The sequence below is a fragment of the Cyanistes caeruleus genome, unplaced genomic scaffold (assembly GCF_971803275.1).
Source record: "Cyanistes caeruleus unplaced genomic scaffold, bCyaCae1.hap1.1 HAP1_SCAFFOLD_11, whole genome shotgun sequence".
NCBI classification, from domain to species: Eukaryota; Metazoa; Chordata; class Aves; order Passeriformes; family Paridae; genus Cyanistes; species Cyanistes caeruleus.
In genome coordinates, this window is record NW_028255883.1 from 3,563,706 (window position 1) to 3,579,241 (window position 15,536).

The window sequence follows — 15,536 nt, forward strand, 5'->3', positions numbered from 1 at the left end:
TCTTTGGCCTCTTAATTGCTGGGCCTTGTCCTGGGGAGCCCGCTGGGGCTGCAGCCAGTGCTGGCTGCCACTGAGGCTGCCTGGCCAAGGGCAGCCCCAGGAGCAGTGGGCAGAGGCAAAGCAAGGTGGGCAGGAGAAAGAGCAGAGACGAGATTGCCCTTGAATGGCAGAGGCGTTCTGGGGCCCGCTCCTGGCCAGGGACCCTGCCCAGAGCCATCCCCTGCTCACTGGGGACATGAAGGTGTCAGGAAAATTAATCCACAAACACCAGAGGTTGATGTCCAAAAAGGAGACAGAGGACTCATTTACTTTATTTAAATAAAGGGAGAGGCCATGGGCCATTCCCCTGGGGTCTCTCAAGTTTTTTGGAGGACGCAGCCTCTTTTTTATCCTAATTTCCTGGCCGCATGTCCCTCCCTCTTTCCCCACTGGCTGAGGTACTTGAGAGGTAAAGATTTCCCAGAGTGCCTGATACCTAACATTCCCCTCTAATGTATAACCCTCCCGCCTAATTTTTAATTCTCAGAAATTTATGGTATTTCCCCATTGTTTCTTTCGTATTTCCATATCCAGTTTCATTTATCAGCAAACCTACAGTTTGTTTGTAAAGTGAAATATCTTTTTTCCATTCATCAATCACTGGAATCTTTCCCATTGTTTCTTTTATATCTCAGTGCTAGTTTTATCTATCAGCAGACCCACAGCTTGTTTGTAAACACAAATCTCTCATTCCTATCAATCTTTTTTTAATTTTTTTAATAATTGTCTTTACAAACATTAGTTTTCATTGACTCATTGAGGCTCATTGTTCCTGGGGTTTTTTTTTCTTTGTTTTGCAATTATTTGCAATGACATCAGTTTCTGCCCTTTTGTAGCTATTCCTGCAGTAGTAGGGATGGCTACTACCGGCATCCTTTTCATCACATGTTGAATAAGTTGTACTAAGCAGGGGATCATGCATACTAAAAAGATTAGAGTTGCTACAGCACAAGAAAAAGCATTTGTTAAACCCATAATTTACTAGGTAACCACCAAAACATGCCTTATTCTCATTCTTTCCATGTTTGGACTGACACATGAGTTAACTTTCTTATTGCTTTTGTAATTTGTTTCACCACCTTTTATCTATCATATAATTTGCCACACACTCTCCCTTCTTCTGCTGATAGTATTTGTATTTCTAAGCTGTCACATGAGGTTTCTACCTGCAGTTACATTTTAGATCTGTTCTGTTAGATCTGGAGCAGAACCTTTTACAAAGGGTTTGAGTTTCGTGTTGGTGTTGCTACTTCCACTGATAGTCATCTAAAACGTGTGTCCTGCTTGTGAAATTGTTTTGGGGGCAGCTTAAAAATAAGGGGTCCAAAAAGCCTTCTCTTTTTCCACTGCTTCATAGCCTTCAGAATCTTTTTGGTAATTATGGAAGGAACACCTTGCTTAGCTACTATTAGTGAACTGAATACGCGTTTGATTCTATTTGCCGTGATATCTGAAACAATTATAAGGGGGTCTAACAATCTAAACCTAAAGTCTAGTCACAAACACTTTCTCCCACATATTTACTTCTTGTTCTATTTAGACAATAAATGCTTTTTTCAGAAGAATGAAGCCGCCATGGATTTCCGTCTACATCTCAAAAATCTTCTTTATCATGGACCTAACTCACTGTTTAGCTTTGACTGGGCTGGCCACTTATGGCCAGTTTTCAGATCTTTCTGGCCTTCCACAGACTTAACAATTTATAAGGTTAAAGGTTTTTGCTACTTCATCTCTTAAGGTTAAAAAAATTGCTTTTCTACTTTTGGCTTCAATATCAACTGGCTGACAATATAAAGCTAAGATTATTAAGGCAAACATTTTAATGGTGAAATTTAATTTCCTAACTTAATTTTTACTTTCACGTTGTCTTCTGCACTACCTGTAGCGAGTGAAGGCACAGAAAGATCCTAACATAAAGAAAACAATGGCAGCAAGGATTGGCTGGAGATTTGGGAGAAGTGATGCCCACACAAACTGTTTCAGCAGCCAGTTGGTGGGAGGCACACAGGGCTTCCCCTGATGTTGATGTCCTGGCTACTGCTCTAGTCCACTTTTGTGGAGCATCAGTGGCGGCCTCCTGTGCTTCTCCTCTAGCTGAGGTGTCTGAATTTCTGGGGCCTAAGAGACCTTGACTCGAGTGTGATGGGTCTGCCCGTGTTCAGCTCTCCTGACGGCTGTTTCTGTCCTCAGCAACACTTGCACAAGTCTGTGCTGCTTTGCTGCTGGTGGTGCTTCTTTCTACTCCTTCACTAGGATTCAATCTCCTGGCTGGATGTTGTGAACACCAAAGTCTAAAGGCAGGGTCTGTGCTAGCTGAGCTTCTTGTCAAAGAGATTTCACAAGAGATAGTATCCGGGCTCCAAACAGTTTCCAATATATATCACTTATCTCTACCTGCTCACAAGGCTGAGAATTACAAGGATAAGGAATTCTAAACATCAATTCAAAGGGGGATAATTGAGTATCCTCCCTGGGTCTGGCCCTTATTTTTGCTAAAGCCAGTGGCAAGAGCTGGACTGACGGCATCTTAGTTTTTATTACTAGCTTCAGAAGGTGTTTCTTTATTTCTCCATTTATCCTTTCAATCTGGCCTGAACTCTGGGGGTGCCAGGGGGTATGGAGGTTCCATTGGACCCTCAAAGCTGTCATAACTCCTTTGAGAATGTTTTCTGTAAAATAAGTTCCCCTGTCTGAGTCTATTGCTTCCATAATCCCATATCTTGGAATTATTAGTTCCAAAAATACTTTAATATCTGACTCTGCAGTTGCTGAAAGGGATGGAAATGCTTCTGGCCAACCTGTCAACTGATATACTATTGTTAGTGTTCAGGAACACACCTAATCATGGACTGATTATATGAAGGTGCTTTATTAAGAGCTCTGGGGGTCAGGAGTACACATATCCAAATCTGACCTGCCTTGGTTTTGAGCTGAACATGTTTTTATACTCTATTGTTATATAACTTACATATTAATTATTAAACTTACATTGTTCTATTGTATGTACTGTTTTTACCCAAGCATGGATTTCTCATGATCCCCTCTCAAGCCCCTAACATTGTTTCTCATGTTCTCTAACAATAATTCTATCTAATCACATCTAACAATTGTATCATTTATCATATACTGGTTACACAGGTGCAGTTTCACATGATCTTTAGCAAGCACAAGGCCTAACATTTCCCAGGGCCTACTTTTCCCAGGGTTTGCCAAGCCTAACTTTCTTTCTATATCCCTGAATTGCTATGATTTTAAAATCTTTTACTATCACTATCAGCAGAGAAATTTAAATCTTGCCACTTGAGGCATTTCGCTAAAATCTACCTGGCATCTCTGCAAGGGACATACAGCCCAAGGCCTCCCTCCCCTGGCAAGTTTCTTTGTAACTCTGTTATTGGTTCTAGCACAAATCAAACAACCCTCAATAGCCCGCTTTGCCAGAGTGAAAAAAGACCCAGAGCAGCATATATTTTTAGGAAGGTTCTTCCCAGTCCCTGGGAGCTCCAATGACTTCTTTCATCAAGTTGTTTTAGCAACTGTAAGGACAGAGCTTTACGTATCCACTGTTTACCATCTCTTGTAAACCATTTTCCCCACTTTTAAATTCTGCATCCTCTTGCTCCATTAAGCAAAATTCATACTGTAATAACCTAGCACTGGTCATCCACTCAGAGGCTCTCTCAGTCAACAAAGCTTTAATCTGATGTGAAACTTCAACAATCGGATACCTTCCCCTTGTCAGCTTTCGGGCCTCAGCCACCATCAGAGCTGTGGCTGCACAGTTCTGCAGACAATGGGGCCAGCCTCTGGCCACTGGCTCTAACATTTTAGAAAAACAGGCAGCAGGCCTCCGTGTTCCCCCATGCTCTTGCACCAAAATTCCTTTAGCATGACCCTGTTGAACATCCACATAGAGTTTAAATTCCTTTTCTGAGACTGGAAGAGCTAAGACTAGGGCATTAACCATTTTCTCTTTTAATTTTTTAAAGCTTTGCTTTCCTTCTGGTGTCTATACCATGACATTAGGATTGTCTTGGCTTAAAACGTCATATAAAGGTCTGGCCACAACAGAAAAATCTTCAATCCATAGTCTGCAGTACCTTACCAATCCTAAAAAGTGCCATAACTCATTTTTGTCTGGGGTAATGGTACTTATAAAATCCCCTGTATTCTTTCTGAATAAATTAATTTTATAAATTAATAATAATTTTATAAATTAATAATATAAATGTATTATTTCTGAATCAATACACCATAACTCTCCAGTTAGAATGTGAGCTCAAGATTTGACCTTTTTCTTTTTCTACGAACTGGCCTTCTTTTCAGACACTCTAAGTTGTTTTTTAGCAAGAAAATTAAGTAGCTTTACAGTAGCCTCTTCAACCACCTTCTCCTGTTCCCCTGACAAAGCAAATCATCCACATCCTGCAACAACCTAACTCCTGAGGCTGGAGTAAACTCTCCCAATATTTTCTGCAAAGCTTGCCCAAACAAAACCAGGGACTCTGTATATCCCTGTGGGAGGACTGTCCATGCCAATTGTTGTTGTACCATTTTCCCTCCTTTTGCTCCAGTCATTTTCCCTTCAAACATGATCCAGTTCAGTGGCAAGCAATGCCACTGCCTAAAGCCAATCACATTTTTTTTTCTAGTAACCAATTACTCCCCGTCCCAGTTTTTCACATCAAGTCCATCTTAGGTGTAGGGAGGTGACGAACAAATTAACCAAGGAAAGATAATCAAATACTTTCCCCTAAAGTTTTCCTGTAGCCTCCAAAGAGAAAGCTGCATGAGAAATACCTAGGCCTGCACAGGGACAACACCAGCCCCACAAGGCAGCAGCAGCTGCAGAATCAGCCTCAGGATTAGAACCTGCCAGTTCCAGCTCTCCACAACAGACCACAGACTGCTGGGGGGTTCCCCACAAGGTAGGAGCTGCAGAATTGGCTTCAGGACTGAAACCATCAAATTCTGGCTTCTTACAACAAAACACACAAAAAGCAGAGGGGCGTGGTCAGACACAAACTTTGAAGAATTTAAGATTTTAAAGAAGCTGAGGCCTTATTGAAAAAGAAGCCTTGCTAAATCTAATTAAAATAAATAGATGGGCCTTGCTAAAATTAAAGGTAGAGAGGCTCTGCTTAAATTAGAGCTTAATCATTAGCTAATAACTAATTTTTTGTAAGCTTTATGCTTGTTCACCTGGGCTTCTAATGAGAAACAGTATCTGGTAAAGAACTTCAAGAGCAGAAGACAGTTGCACATCAGAAACTCATTGAAGATACGAATCTAGGAGCCCAGCCAAGGGTCCATTTGTCACTTTGCATTGAAAAGGTAGAAAGGTCAGAAGGAGGAAGAGCCATATCCCTTCCTCCCTTCTGTGACCCCTCCCCATAAAAAGACCAGTGACCCATTTCAAAGATCAAACTATGCATGCTTAATTGCTTTTTTCCTAAGTGGCATAGGAAGCAAAAAGTGGGTGGTAACTGGGTTATGAATATGTATTTGTATTCAGTACTTCTGTAAATAAAAAGCCTGTATTCACCTGTATTTGGGGCCTTGTGTATTAAGGGGTGACCCGACACATCGACCCAGCACTGCTAATAAACATACACTTTTTAACCCTAAACCAGTTAAGGAGTCTTTGTCTGTCTCAGTTGGATATTGATACTAGATAATATCCATATGTTAGAAAATCAATCTTAAAATGCATCCAAAAATTGCATGTGGAAAAAGGAAAAGAACTTGTGGGTTTGAGAAGATGAGGATGGATTTTGTTAATGGCACATTGGAAACAGCACCAACAGAAGGAACAAGTGTTTTTGGAATGCTCCCACATGAAGGTCCAGAAGAAGGTTTTAGTCTTGAGCTCAGGTTTGTTTCTGCAAGTGAAATAACAACAACAACAATAATAATAATGAATATATAACACAATAATATATATAAGGATCCATAATTAAAAATTAATAATGTTAAATAATGCTGACAATACCAATTTCTTAGCTTTGGCTGCTCACTGTAACACTAAAAATACTACAAAAAAGGACTGGCCAAGACCCAAATGTCAGTGGTAAACTTTGTGAATTGTATACATGGAATAAAGGGGGAAGGGATGAAATTGCCTGTTTTTATAGGGATTGGTGGTGCTGTGATGTGAAATGCTTTGTCTGTTCCTGTGAAAAACACAGTGATTAAGACTGCTTGGTTTTTCATGTACCAGACTATCCACAAGCTGCAGGATTGGTTGCACAGGTGAAGGGGCTGTTAAAAAAGAAGTTGAAAAAATGAGGAGAGATAGGAACTTGTCCTGGTGGAGACCCCATCTCCCAGATGTGCTCCATGCCCTTAACAATGGGCCCACTGGGAAATGGAAACCCCTGGGTGTGCATGGCTGCACCCAATTTGCAAACACAGCCATGGACAGTGAGACTTGGACTGCCTGGGAAATTGTTCTGGCTGTGATGGCCCCTGCCAGGGCCACCCCAGAGGCTGCAGGGCTGGACCTTCATGCACTGGAATTCATTAGGAGAAATCAGAAGCAAATGAGAGTTAACAATACTGAAACAGGAATTCACATTCCTCTTGGACACTTTGGTTTGGTAACTGCTCACTGGAGCTTGGCCTTGCGGAGGGTTCATGTCATGGGAAGAGGAATTGATGCAGATCATCAAGGAGAAATTAAAATAATTCTGTAAAAAAAATGAACAAGATTGGATTATTCAACCCCATGACAGGGTAGCACAAATATTGATATTACAGTTTAAAAATGATTGTGGAAAAAGGTCATCCACCTCCAGTCAGCACTGACTGTAGAGATAAAATGTTTGGATGCACCAGTCCTAATAATTGGGCCAGAATGTGTGTCCAGAGGTCCAAATGGCCCTCCTGAGCCAGCTGAAGGAACAGCTCTGGGCAAAGACATCACGGTTTGAATCCTGAGACCTGGGCAGGAACAATGGGGATATGTCCCTGCAGCCAAGTGTTCTTTGCCAGAACAAGTCCATGGGATGGGATATTGTTTTACAGATGCTGCCAGACCAAATCTCCCTGTTTGCCCCAACGGCCCCTTGGGGAAATACGCTGATCCACGGGGCTCCATGTGAAGGCTGATGTGACACTGAGGGACTTCCACACCAATTCCAGCCAGGAGCCTGGGTGCCCCTCAGGGACTGGGACCTGGCTCCTCTCCAGCCGAAGGGAAAAGGACCCCAGCAAGCCTTGTTAGCCACAGACAGAGCTGACAAGAGCCTGCGAGTCTCTTCCAGCCATGCCTGCTCAGAGTTTGGCCTTGGAGCTCCAGGTGGACAAAGGCAGCTGCTCTGGCCCCTCTGCGTGTGCCCTTGTTCAGCACTGCTGCTCCATCAGTCTGTGCCCAGCAACGGGGAAAAGCCTCAGCCCTGCAGGGCGGGGAGCTGCCGGGCTCTGCCTGAGCAGCTCAGCCAGCGCGAAGGGAGCTGCTCCACACGGGAACCAGGAGCAAAGGGCATGCCTTTTCCAGGACATGTTTTCTGTAGAAAAACAAACAAACAAACAAACAAGCAAACAAACAAACAAACACAAAAAAATATGAAAGATAAAAATAACTCGCAAATGTGTAGTGAAAAATCTTCTATAACTCTGGAGTAAGAAAGAAGTAACTGATCCTTTCAAAAAGAGAACTCAGCTTTGATTTTAGTTCCTTAGTTTGTACATGTGCTACTGGAAAGGATCCATTAGCTGCCTTCCTTTACAGATTTGATGGATGTTTTCCAATGTTAAGATATTTTACACTGCAGTTAAAGGAATAGGAAATACATGTTCTTCATGACTGTGTCTTGAGTGTCAAAATTTTGCAGTTTGAAACTTGGACCTAAAGCGTTGCAAATGGAAATGATAAATCCCAATGGACTGAGTGAATGCAGCTTTTCCTATGTGATGTGCAGCACTCCAAGGACTTCCTCAGTGGGGCTGTGGGTGCTTGGAGCTTTGTCCTGTGCCACTCCAGGATGTCATGAAATGGGACTTCACCTGCCACCAGCCCAGGTCACACTCTGCCACCAGCCCAGCTCCTTGGACCTTGTGTCCCCAAAGAAGACACAAGGTGTTTCTGCTGCTCCACCTTTGCACAGATCCACAGAGAGCTGGGATTATCCCAAGTCTCGTGTCTCCATTGTGCCATATTCCTAAAGAACCAGCAGCCCATCCTGACGAATATGGTGAGTTATGTGGATGGTTGTCAGCTCCCTTTACTGCCTAGAAATCCTGAAACTGTTTCTAAATGCTGTTCCCTTCAGTTCTTGGACACCTACTCACACAGAGCTGGGGAAAAAAATCCCCTGGCCATGGCTTACAAGGTGAGTTATGCCAAAGTTAGAGCTCTGTGGGAAATCTCTATCCATCCCTATCCTTTTAATATAGCTATACATGGGGGTGTGCATGGATGTGTCTTGTATGGAAAGGAAGGAGTGTGCAAACAACGTGACTGACACTTTCACCCTCTGTGTTCATTCCATACTCATGGGTACAAAGATATTATGGAAACCTTTGTAAGGACAGACCTTCTGTCCATGGATACAGAGACATCCAAGAGCCCCTGGCACTGACAGACCCTTCTGTCCATGAATTCAGAGACATCCAAGGGCCCCTGTCACTGACAGACATTGCTGCTCTTCAGCCAGTGACAGGATGAATTCCTGAGCCTGGGGCTTGGCCTTCCTCGTGGTGAGGGGCATCAAGGAAGGCTGCAGTGTGATGGAGATTGTGATGGGCTGGGAAATCACTGGGGGAAAGGAGGGAGCAGTTGTGTAGTAAAAGGCAGGTGGGGGAGAGAACTGTTCAGAGAAGGGCTGAGCTACAGCTTGAGAAAGCTGAAAAATGACATTTGGGGTCATTCCAGATTGATGTAATTTCAGAAGTTATGGAACAAGTTTAATTTTGGGGGGGGTGTCATGTTTTCCTTTGGAGGTGGACACTCTGCAGACTTGAGCTGCATTGCCAAAATGCTCAAGTCTCTGCTGGAGGTCACATCGTTTCTTCTTTGGCTGATCCCGGCCCGGTGCTGAGCCCAGCAGAGCCCTGGCAGAGCCCAGAGCAGCCTCAGCATCCGCAGAGCCCGGCTGCAAGGAGAGAAACCAGAAACCGCCCGTCAGCTCAAGGCTCCTGTCCCCTTGTCCCAGCCAGCCACGGTGCCCAGGCCATGCTGGCCGTGCTCAGCGCTGAGCCCAAAGCTGCCCATCACTGCTGCCTTTGGGAGCAGAGCAGGAGGGCAGGACACGTGCCCAGTCTGCAGCCAGCCACGGCAGATCCAGCCCCTCAGCAGCTGCCCAGAGCGGGATGCTCCTGTGCCCGCTGCCATCTCCCAAAAGCTCTTGTCCCACCCATGCCAAGGAGATGAGGACCCACCTCACACCATCTGCTGCCAGAAGAAAAGCTGGTCCCAAACGATGTCCTCAGCCTTCTCCAAGGGCACGGCCCATCCACACCACAGCTGGTCCCAAGCACTTCCCGATCCAGACTGGACCCCACCTAGAATTCTTCCTTTAGAAAAACAAACAACAAATTAATGAAAATAGGTTATAGACAAAAAGGGGAAAGAAGAAAAAAGGTAAAAAATCTTATGTCTGTCAGGAGTTTGAGGAAGGCACAACCCCTACATTCTAGGGAAAAACCCACCCACGGGTGAGGGAAGCCCATGCTTTCTCCCTTCCCCCCTGCACTGTCCCCCAAAATCACGATGATCCCAAAGCAAAGCAGGGGAGTGGAGCAGCCCAAGCCCTTCCTTGCCTGCACAGCAAAGCAGCCGTGCTCAGGTTCTGGAGTCCCACCTGTGCTCCTGCCATGGGGGTTTGTTTGTGTTGGGCTGGCTGCCCCAGCCCCAGCCTGGGGCACGGAGGGTGCTGGGGGCTGTTGGCAGGACCAGGAGCCCACTCCCATTTCGTAACCACCCCAGCCCACACCCCCAGCCCTGCCAAAAACCAGCTGGGCAGCCACTGAAGAATCAGTTGCATCCACCCCAGCAAAGGGGAAACCTTTGGTTCCCAGCCAATGCACAAATCTGGGAGCATCCCCCTGGGTCTGGACTTACTTGAAAATTCTCTGTGGAGCCTGGCTTTCAAGAAGGTGCCAGAATCAAAGTCCATCATCGCCAGCTGCCGCTGGCCAGGTGGAGGAAGAGGTTGTCATCCTTGCTGTTGTCCTCCATGTCCCCAGCAGCAGCAGCAGGAGCAGCCCCACCTGGTGCAGCTTCTCCAGGGGCTCCTTCTTCCCTGGGGTGACACCAGGCTGTCAGGGTTCTGCCCAGGGCCCGGCTGTCACTGAACCAGGACAAGCAAAACCAGCTCAGATGGCGGCCACCAGTGCTGGGCAGAGCAGCTCAGCTCCAGCACAAGGGCTGCGTGTTCTCACTCGATGAGCCCTGTGCAGTGACACAGGCAGGACAAAGAAGTCTGGGTTTCTTTGCTTCTGATTGCCAGGGTATGTGTGGAGCTGTAACTTACCAGGTCCCTGCATCACTGTGCCCGTGGCTCTCTCCCTTCTTCTATGGCTGATGAATATCCTGCATCCAGGGATCACAGAACAGGTCTTCTAATGAGGGCCTGTCCAAGTAGTGCAGGGATAAACACCGCCTGATCAGAACTTGGCAATCTGGGGAGAGAAACCACAAACCACTGGTCAGTTGGAGAAGGCTCCTGTCTGCTTTGCCTCACTATACCCGTGCCCAGGCCACGCTGGATGTGCCCAGAGCTGGGCCTAAACTTTCCCATCAATTCTCTGTTTTGGAGGAGAGCAGGAGAGCAGGACATGTGCCACCTCCTCAGCAGCTGCCAGAGCGGGATGCTCACGAGCCTGCTGCTGTCTCCCAACACTGGTGTTCCCCCCGTGCCCAGAGATGAGGATCCACCTTGGGAGAGCCGTTGTGGCAGCGGGAGCTGGGCCCAGCTGATGTTCCAGCCCCTCCTGAAAGGGTGCTTCCCGCAGACCATCTCATGCAGCAGGATGCCCAGGGTCCAGACGGTTGCTGCCTCGCCATAGTACCACCTGAAGTTGGTCCATTCCGGGGGTCTGTATGATCGTGTTCCTATGGAATACGGATGGAGCTCATCAGGGGGATGCTGCTGCTCCCAGAGCCTGAGCCCAGCATCCCTGGGCATGTGGGGCTGCCCCAGTGGCACACGGGGTGACCTGCTGCCCTCTTGCCAGCACCTGGCACTTGTGTACAAACCCAGGGTTGGAAAAGAAGGCACTGGTGCTGGAAGAGGGCAGCAGAAACCCTGGCAAGGCCCGACCATGGCACACAAAGGAAAAACCCGCTCACAGTGCTGGGGAAAAACCATACCCCCATCCTCCCTGCTGGCATTGCCCAAAAAATATTATGAACCAAGGCAAAGCAGGGAAGCACAGCAGTCCAAGCCCATTCTCACCTGCACACCAAACCAGCTGGTGCACAGGTCCTGGCTCTCCCTCTCTGCTACCCCCACCCACAGGGGATTTTGTCAGGCTGGCTGCCCCAGCCCCAGCCCCAGTCCTGGGAGAATCCCTGCTGCCACACCCTGGTTGGGCCCTGAGATGTTGGGCCAGGAGATGTTGGGCCAGGAGATGCCGGGACCGGGAGCCTACTCCTGGGTGGGCTCACCTGCAAATTGAGTGTAGGCTGTGTCCTGCAGGTAGGTGCCACAGCCGAAGTCAATCAATTTTGCCTGCCCGGTGTCCAGGTCAACCAGGATGTTCTCTGGTTTTATGTCTCTGTGCAGGACCCCGCAGCTGGTGCAGTGCTGCACGGCCTCCAGCACCTGCCGGAACAGCTCCCGTGCCTCTTCCTCTGACAGGAACCTCCGTGCCCGAATGAAATGCCGAAGGTCCTGACACCGCTCTGGGCGCTCCAGTACCATCACGATGTTGTTTGGGAGCTCAAACCACTCCAGGAGGTGCACCACACCGGAGAAGCCTGTGGACACCTTGTCCAGCAGCACTATCTCCAGTGGTGCGCTGGTGCCGTCGGGCTGCGGGAGGAGCACGGTGCCGTCAGTGGGGCTGAGCCCGTGCCAGGGCTCGGGGAGCCCTCAGCCAGCCCGGGATGCTCTGTGCCCTCCGCTGGCCCCACGCCCGCTCTCCCTCCAGGTGGCCTGGTGGCTCCCACCCTGCCGGGCCCCGGCTCATCCCCGCCCGGCACGCCCCGGCTTCTGCCGCTGGCCCCGCTCACTCACCAGCTCGCCCCAGTGCCGGATGCGATCCCGCGGCACGCATTTCATGGCCACCTGCGAGCAAGGGGCAGCAGAAAGTTGAGCTTGATGCCCACCCCGCAGCGCCCCCGCCTTCTCCTCCGCCCCCTCCTCCTCCTCCTCTTCTTCCTCCGCCCGCCGCCGGCCCCTCTGCTCACCGGGGCACCGTCCGAGAGCCTCGTGGCTGCGAAGACGCTGCCGAATCCGCCACGGCCGAGCAACGAACCCACTCGGTACCGCTCCTTCGGGCCCTTGTGCGCATTCCCTGGGGGCGAGACGCGGCCGTCAGCGCTCGGCCCGGGGCCAGGAACGGCCCCCGAGCGCTCCCCGACCTCCCCGGGCCGAGCATCCGCAGGCGTCCGCTCCTTGGAACGCGACAGCGGCGGCTCGGGGCCAGCGGCCGCGCTGCCGAGCGGCGGAGCTCGGGCCGGGGAAGCCGCAGCGGAGGCGGCGGCAACGGCTGCACCGCCTGTGTCCTCCGCGGGCCCCGGGAGGAGCCGGGACCAGGGCCGGGACCAGGGCCAGGGCCGGGGCAGGGCTCGGAGCAGGCGGAGCCAAAGGGCGGCGATACCGCCCCAGCCCCAGGCACTGAGGCCCGCCCAGAAGCGCCAGCGCCAGCTCGGCCAGAGCCGGGCGGAGGCGAGAGCGAGGCGGGACGCCCGGGGCCGGCGCCGGGGCCGGGGCCGGGGCCAGGGGCGGGCCGGGGGCATGTCCCGGGCAGGCAAGGGGAGAGGGAAACTGGGAGAGGAGGGGGACACAGGGAAAAGGAGATCGGGAATGGGTGAGGGACCGCGAGAGGGTGGAACAGTGGGAGAGGGAGAGGAGAAGATAGAGGGCGTGGATAACGTGGCTTCTTTCGCTGCTTTCTGTCTTGTTGCCGCTACTGCTGCTGCCGCTGCTGCTGCTGCTGCCGCTGCTGCTGCTGCTGCCGCTGCTGCCGCTGCAACTGAAGCACCGGGGCCGTTTGTCCCCGGGGCCGTTTGTCCGTTGCCCGCTCGGCCCCGCGCCGAGCCCCGCGCTCCCCGGGCAGCCCCTGAGCCTGGCCAAACACGGGAACTTTGCCGTGTTGAGCCAAGAGCCAGAGTCTTGATTCCTGCACAGGGGCACAGCAATGCCCTTGGCTGCTGCTGTGCCTTGTCCCTGCTGAGCGTCAGACACTGTCTGAGCACATTCCCTGAATGCAGAATTTGTACCTGACCCAAGCACTGCACTTGTGTCTCCAGCATTGCTCTCCAAGAAAAACAGGGGAAGGCAAACTGGGTGTAGCTCATGGTATTTTGCAGTGTCTAAAACTTGCCAAGTCTCAGATCTTAGAGGTGAGATCCATTTGGAATGAATGGGATGGAGAACTAGTGCAAGATGGAAAAGGGAAACATAAAAATAAATAGAGAAAAACATATTGGTCATTTCTTTTGATTTTATTTTCATTTCTTAAAAAAAGCTGTTTCAGTTTTCCCAGAATCTTTACAATCCTGTCTTTTCTTTCTAAAAACCTGTCCTGGAGAACAAGGTGCAGCTCCTGTCTCAAGATGTGCCCCCAGCTGCAGCTTCTCTTGGCTTTCTTATGAATGGGCTAGGAGAACAGCTCCTTTTAAAAAGGCCTTTATTAAGCAGCACAGCTCTGGGGTGGGGGCCCGAGGGGTCGCGCACACCACCACTGCTCCCACTGGACACTGCAGAAGAGGAGGATCCATGCTGCTTTGTCACTAGGGCAGAGCTGGGCCTTCCTTCCTCATGGGAGTCCCAGGGAAGACTCCTTCTTTAGGGTTCATAGTCTAGGGTGTCATCCCAGTCGAGTCTCCTCGAGGTTACGTCGGCCTCTGGAAAGAAGTCAGGGGACTCCTCTGGGTCTTCCTTGTTAGATGGTGCTGGTTTTATTCCTTCCCTTTTGCGTGGCTCGTTGTTTTGGGGTTTTTTTCCAGTCTGGGTGCATCCCATAAGTCTCTGGTCTCTCTTGTTTGCATAAAAGTCCTTATGTCATCTTCCTCCTCAGGACGGTACAGCAACTCGGGGCAGGGGTGTTGGCATGTGGGAGTCTAGGAGCAGTGGGGGCAGTGCCTGGCTGAACACAAACAAGAAACACAGGGTACAGCAACTTGGGAGAGGGGGCAGGGCCTGGCTGAACAAGGAACAAGAAATATGGGGTACAGCAATTTGCGACAGGGGTACAAGGTAAGTAAACCTGGGACAGGGGTACAAGGTAAGTAAGGAGTTTACAAACAGCAACTGTAACATATTATTCTTAACAATATCCCCCCTCTTATATTTTGATCGGGCTCTAGCCCGCATCAACCATTAACTTCTGGCTCTTGGGAATATTTATCTCTTAATTCTCGATATTGCTCATATATTTCCCTGGCAGTTTTGTGCTCTCGATCCTGACTTTGAGTTTCCATTAACATGATCCTGGCCTGCTTCTTATCTTTTATTTCAGGGATCTGGATGCTTGATTGTACTGTGGTAGTCACTGTCTTGATTAGACAGGGGAGTAAACAGGGTAGGAACAAGAAACTTGCAAATGCACAGACAGCAATAAAGACTACTTTTTTTCACCACTCTCCCTTGAAGGACCAAAGGTCATTCCACCAGTCTGAGTTCACCAGAGGAGTCCATTCCTGGGTGCCCACATAAGCCACCTTTCGTATTTCTTTTGAGATGTTTTTGATTACCTCACTCTTATCATCTATCTCCAGGCAACATTCAGAGGAATTAAACTTTCCACAAATGCCTCCTTCATCTGCCAATAGGTAGTCCACCGCCAGCCGAATCTGATAGACTACAGCCCTGGTTTGTGCCAATTGTGTGCTGATGTGGTCTAAAGCAAGGGCAGTTCTGTTTGACACCACTTCTAATACTGCCTGGAGATGGATGATTCAATTTAACATATAGACTGGGGTACGATACCCCCAGGATCCATCCTGGGCCCACGTGGCCGGTCCATATGTCTTAATTATTTCTTCAGGGGTCCAGATCTTCCCCTTCCATTTCTGATTGCTTCCTAGGTTTATTACATGCCTCCTCTTTCGACTGCCTTTTTTTTAAGTTATCATACAAGGGGACTCCCAAGTATGACCCTGATTTCTTAGGTAGGAGGAAAAAAGCAGGCTTTATTATCCCTATTGTGCAGCTTCCTGCCCAGTCCCCTGGGAGGTGGGTATAGGCAGTGCTCCCACAAATCCAAAATAAATACTCAGGGGCCTTCCAGAAAGTGTCCTGTGTGTCTGTAGGATGTTCCCAGTATTTTGAGAGTTCTCTTAACCCCCAAAAAGGGTTTATTCCTTTTTCTGCGCACTCATGCAG

At 49.1% G+C, this 15,536-nt stretch overlaps 1 protein-coding gene across 2 annotated transcripts; it reads right to left on the reverse strand.

The window, feature by feature from the left end:
• Positions 1-8,915: 8,915 nt before the first annotated feature.
• LOC147647337 (serine/threonine-protein kinase pim-1-like) lies at positions 8,916-13,224 on the reverse strand. Of its 2 annotated transcripts, XR_015281632.1 has the most exons (8): positions 12,395-13,224; positions 12,222-12,272; positions 11,651-12,017; positions 10,919-11,095; positions 10,515-10,662; positions 10,103-10,331; positions 9,421-9,555; positions 8,916-9,134 (listed from the first exon to the last, which is right to left on the reverse strand). XR_015281632.1 is itself a non-coding variant. In XM_086872369.1 (6 exons), exons 1-5 carry the CDS (start codon positions 12,944-12,946, stop codon positions 10,556-10,558), a joined length of 1,254 nt encoding a protein of 417 aa, XP_086728495.1. In that variant the 5' UTR covers positions 12,947-13,224; the 3' UTR covers positions 10,245-10,283; positions 10,515-10,555. The 2 variants fall into 2 exon arrangements, 1 of the variants encoding a protein (XP_086728495.1); XM_086872369.1 differs by lacking the exons at positions 8,916-9,134; positions 9,421-9,555 and having other exon boundaries at positions 10,245-10,283.
• Between the last annotated feature and the right edge of the window lie 2,312 nt (positions 13,225-15,536).

What these genes read in the sequence shown, in the direction of transcription:
- LOC147647337 (XM_086872369.1), bottom strand. Translation starts at nt 12,946, where the DNA reads ATGCCCCCGGCCCGCCCCTGGCCCCGGCCCCGGCCCCGGCGCCGGCCC. An exon ending in TCCGGCACTGGGGCGAGCTG is followed by an intron (nt 12,018 to 12,221) that starts GTGAGTGAGCGG and finishes CTCCTCCCGCAG; the next exon opens with CCCGACGGCACCAGCGCACC. An exon ending in GCCACAACGGCTCTCCCAAG is followed by an intron (nt 10,663 to 10,918) that starts GTGGATCCTCAT and finishes TTCTCTCCCCAG; the next exon opens with ATTGCCAAGTTCTGATCAGG.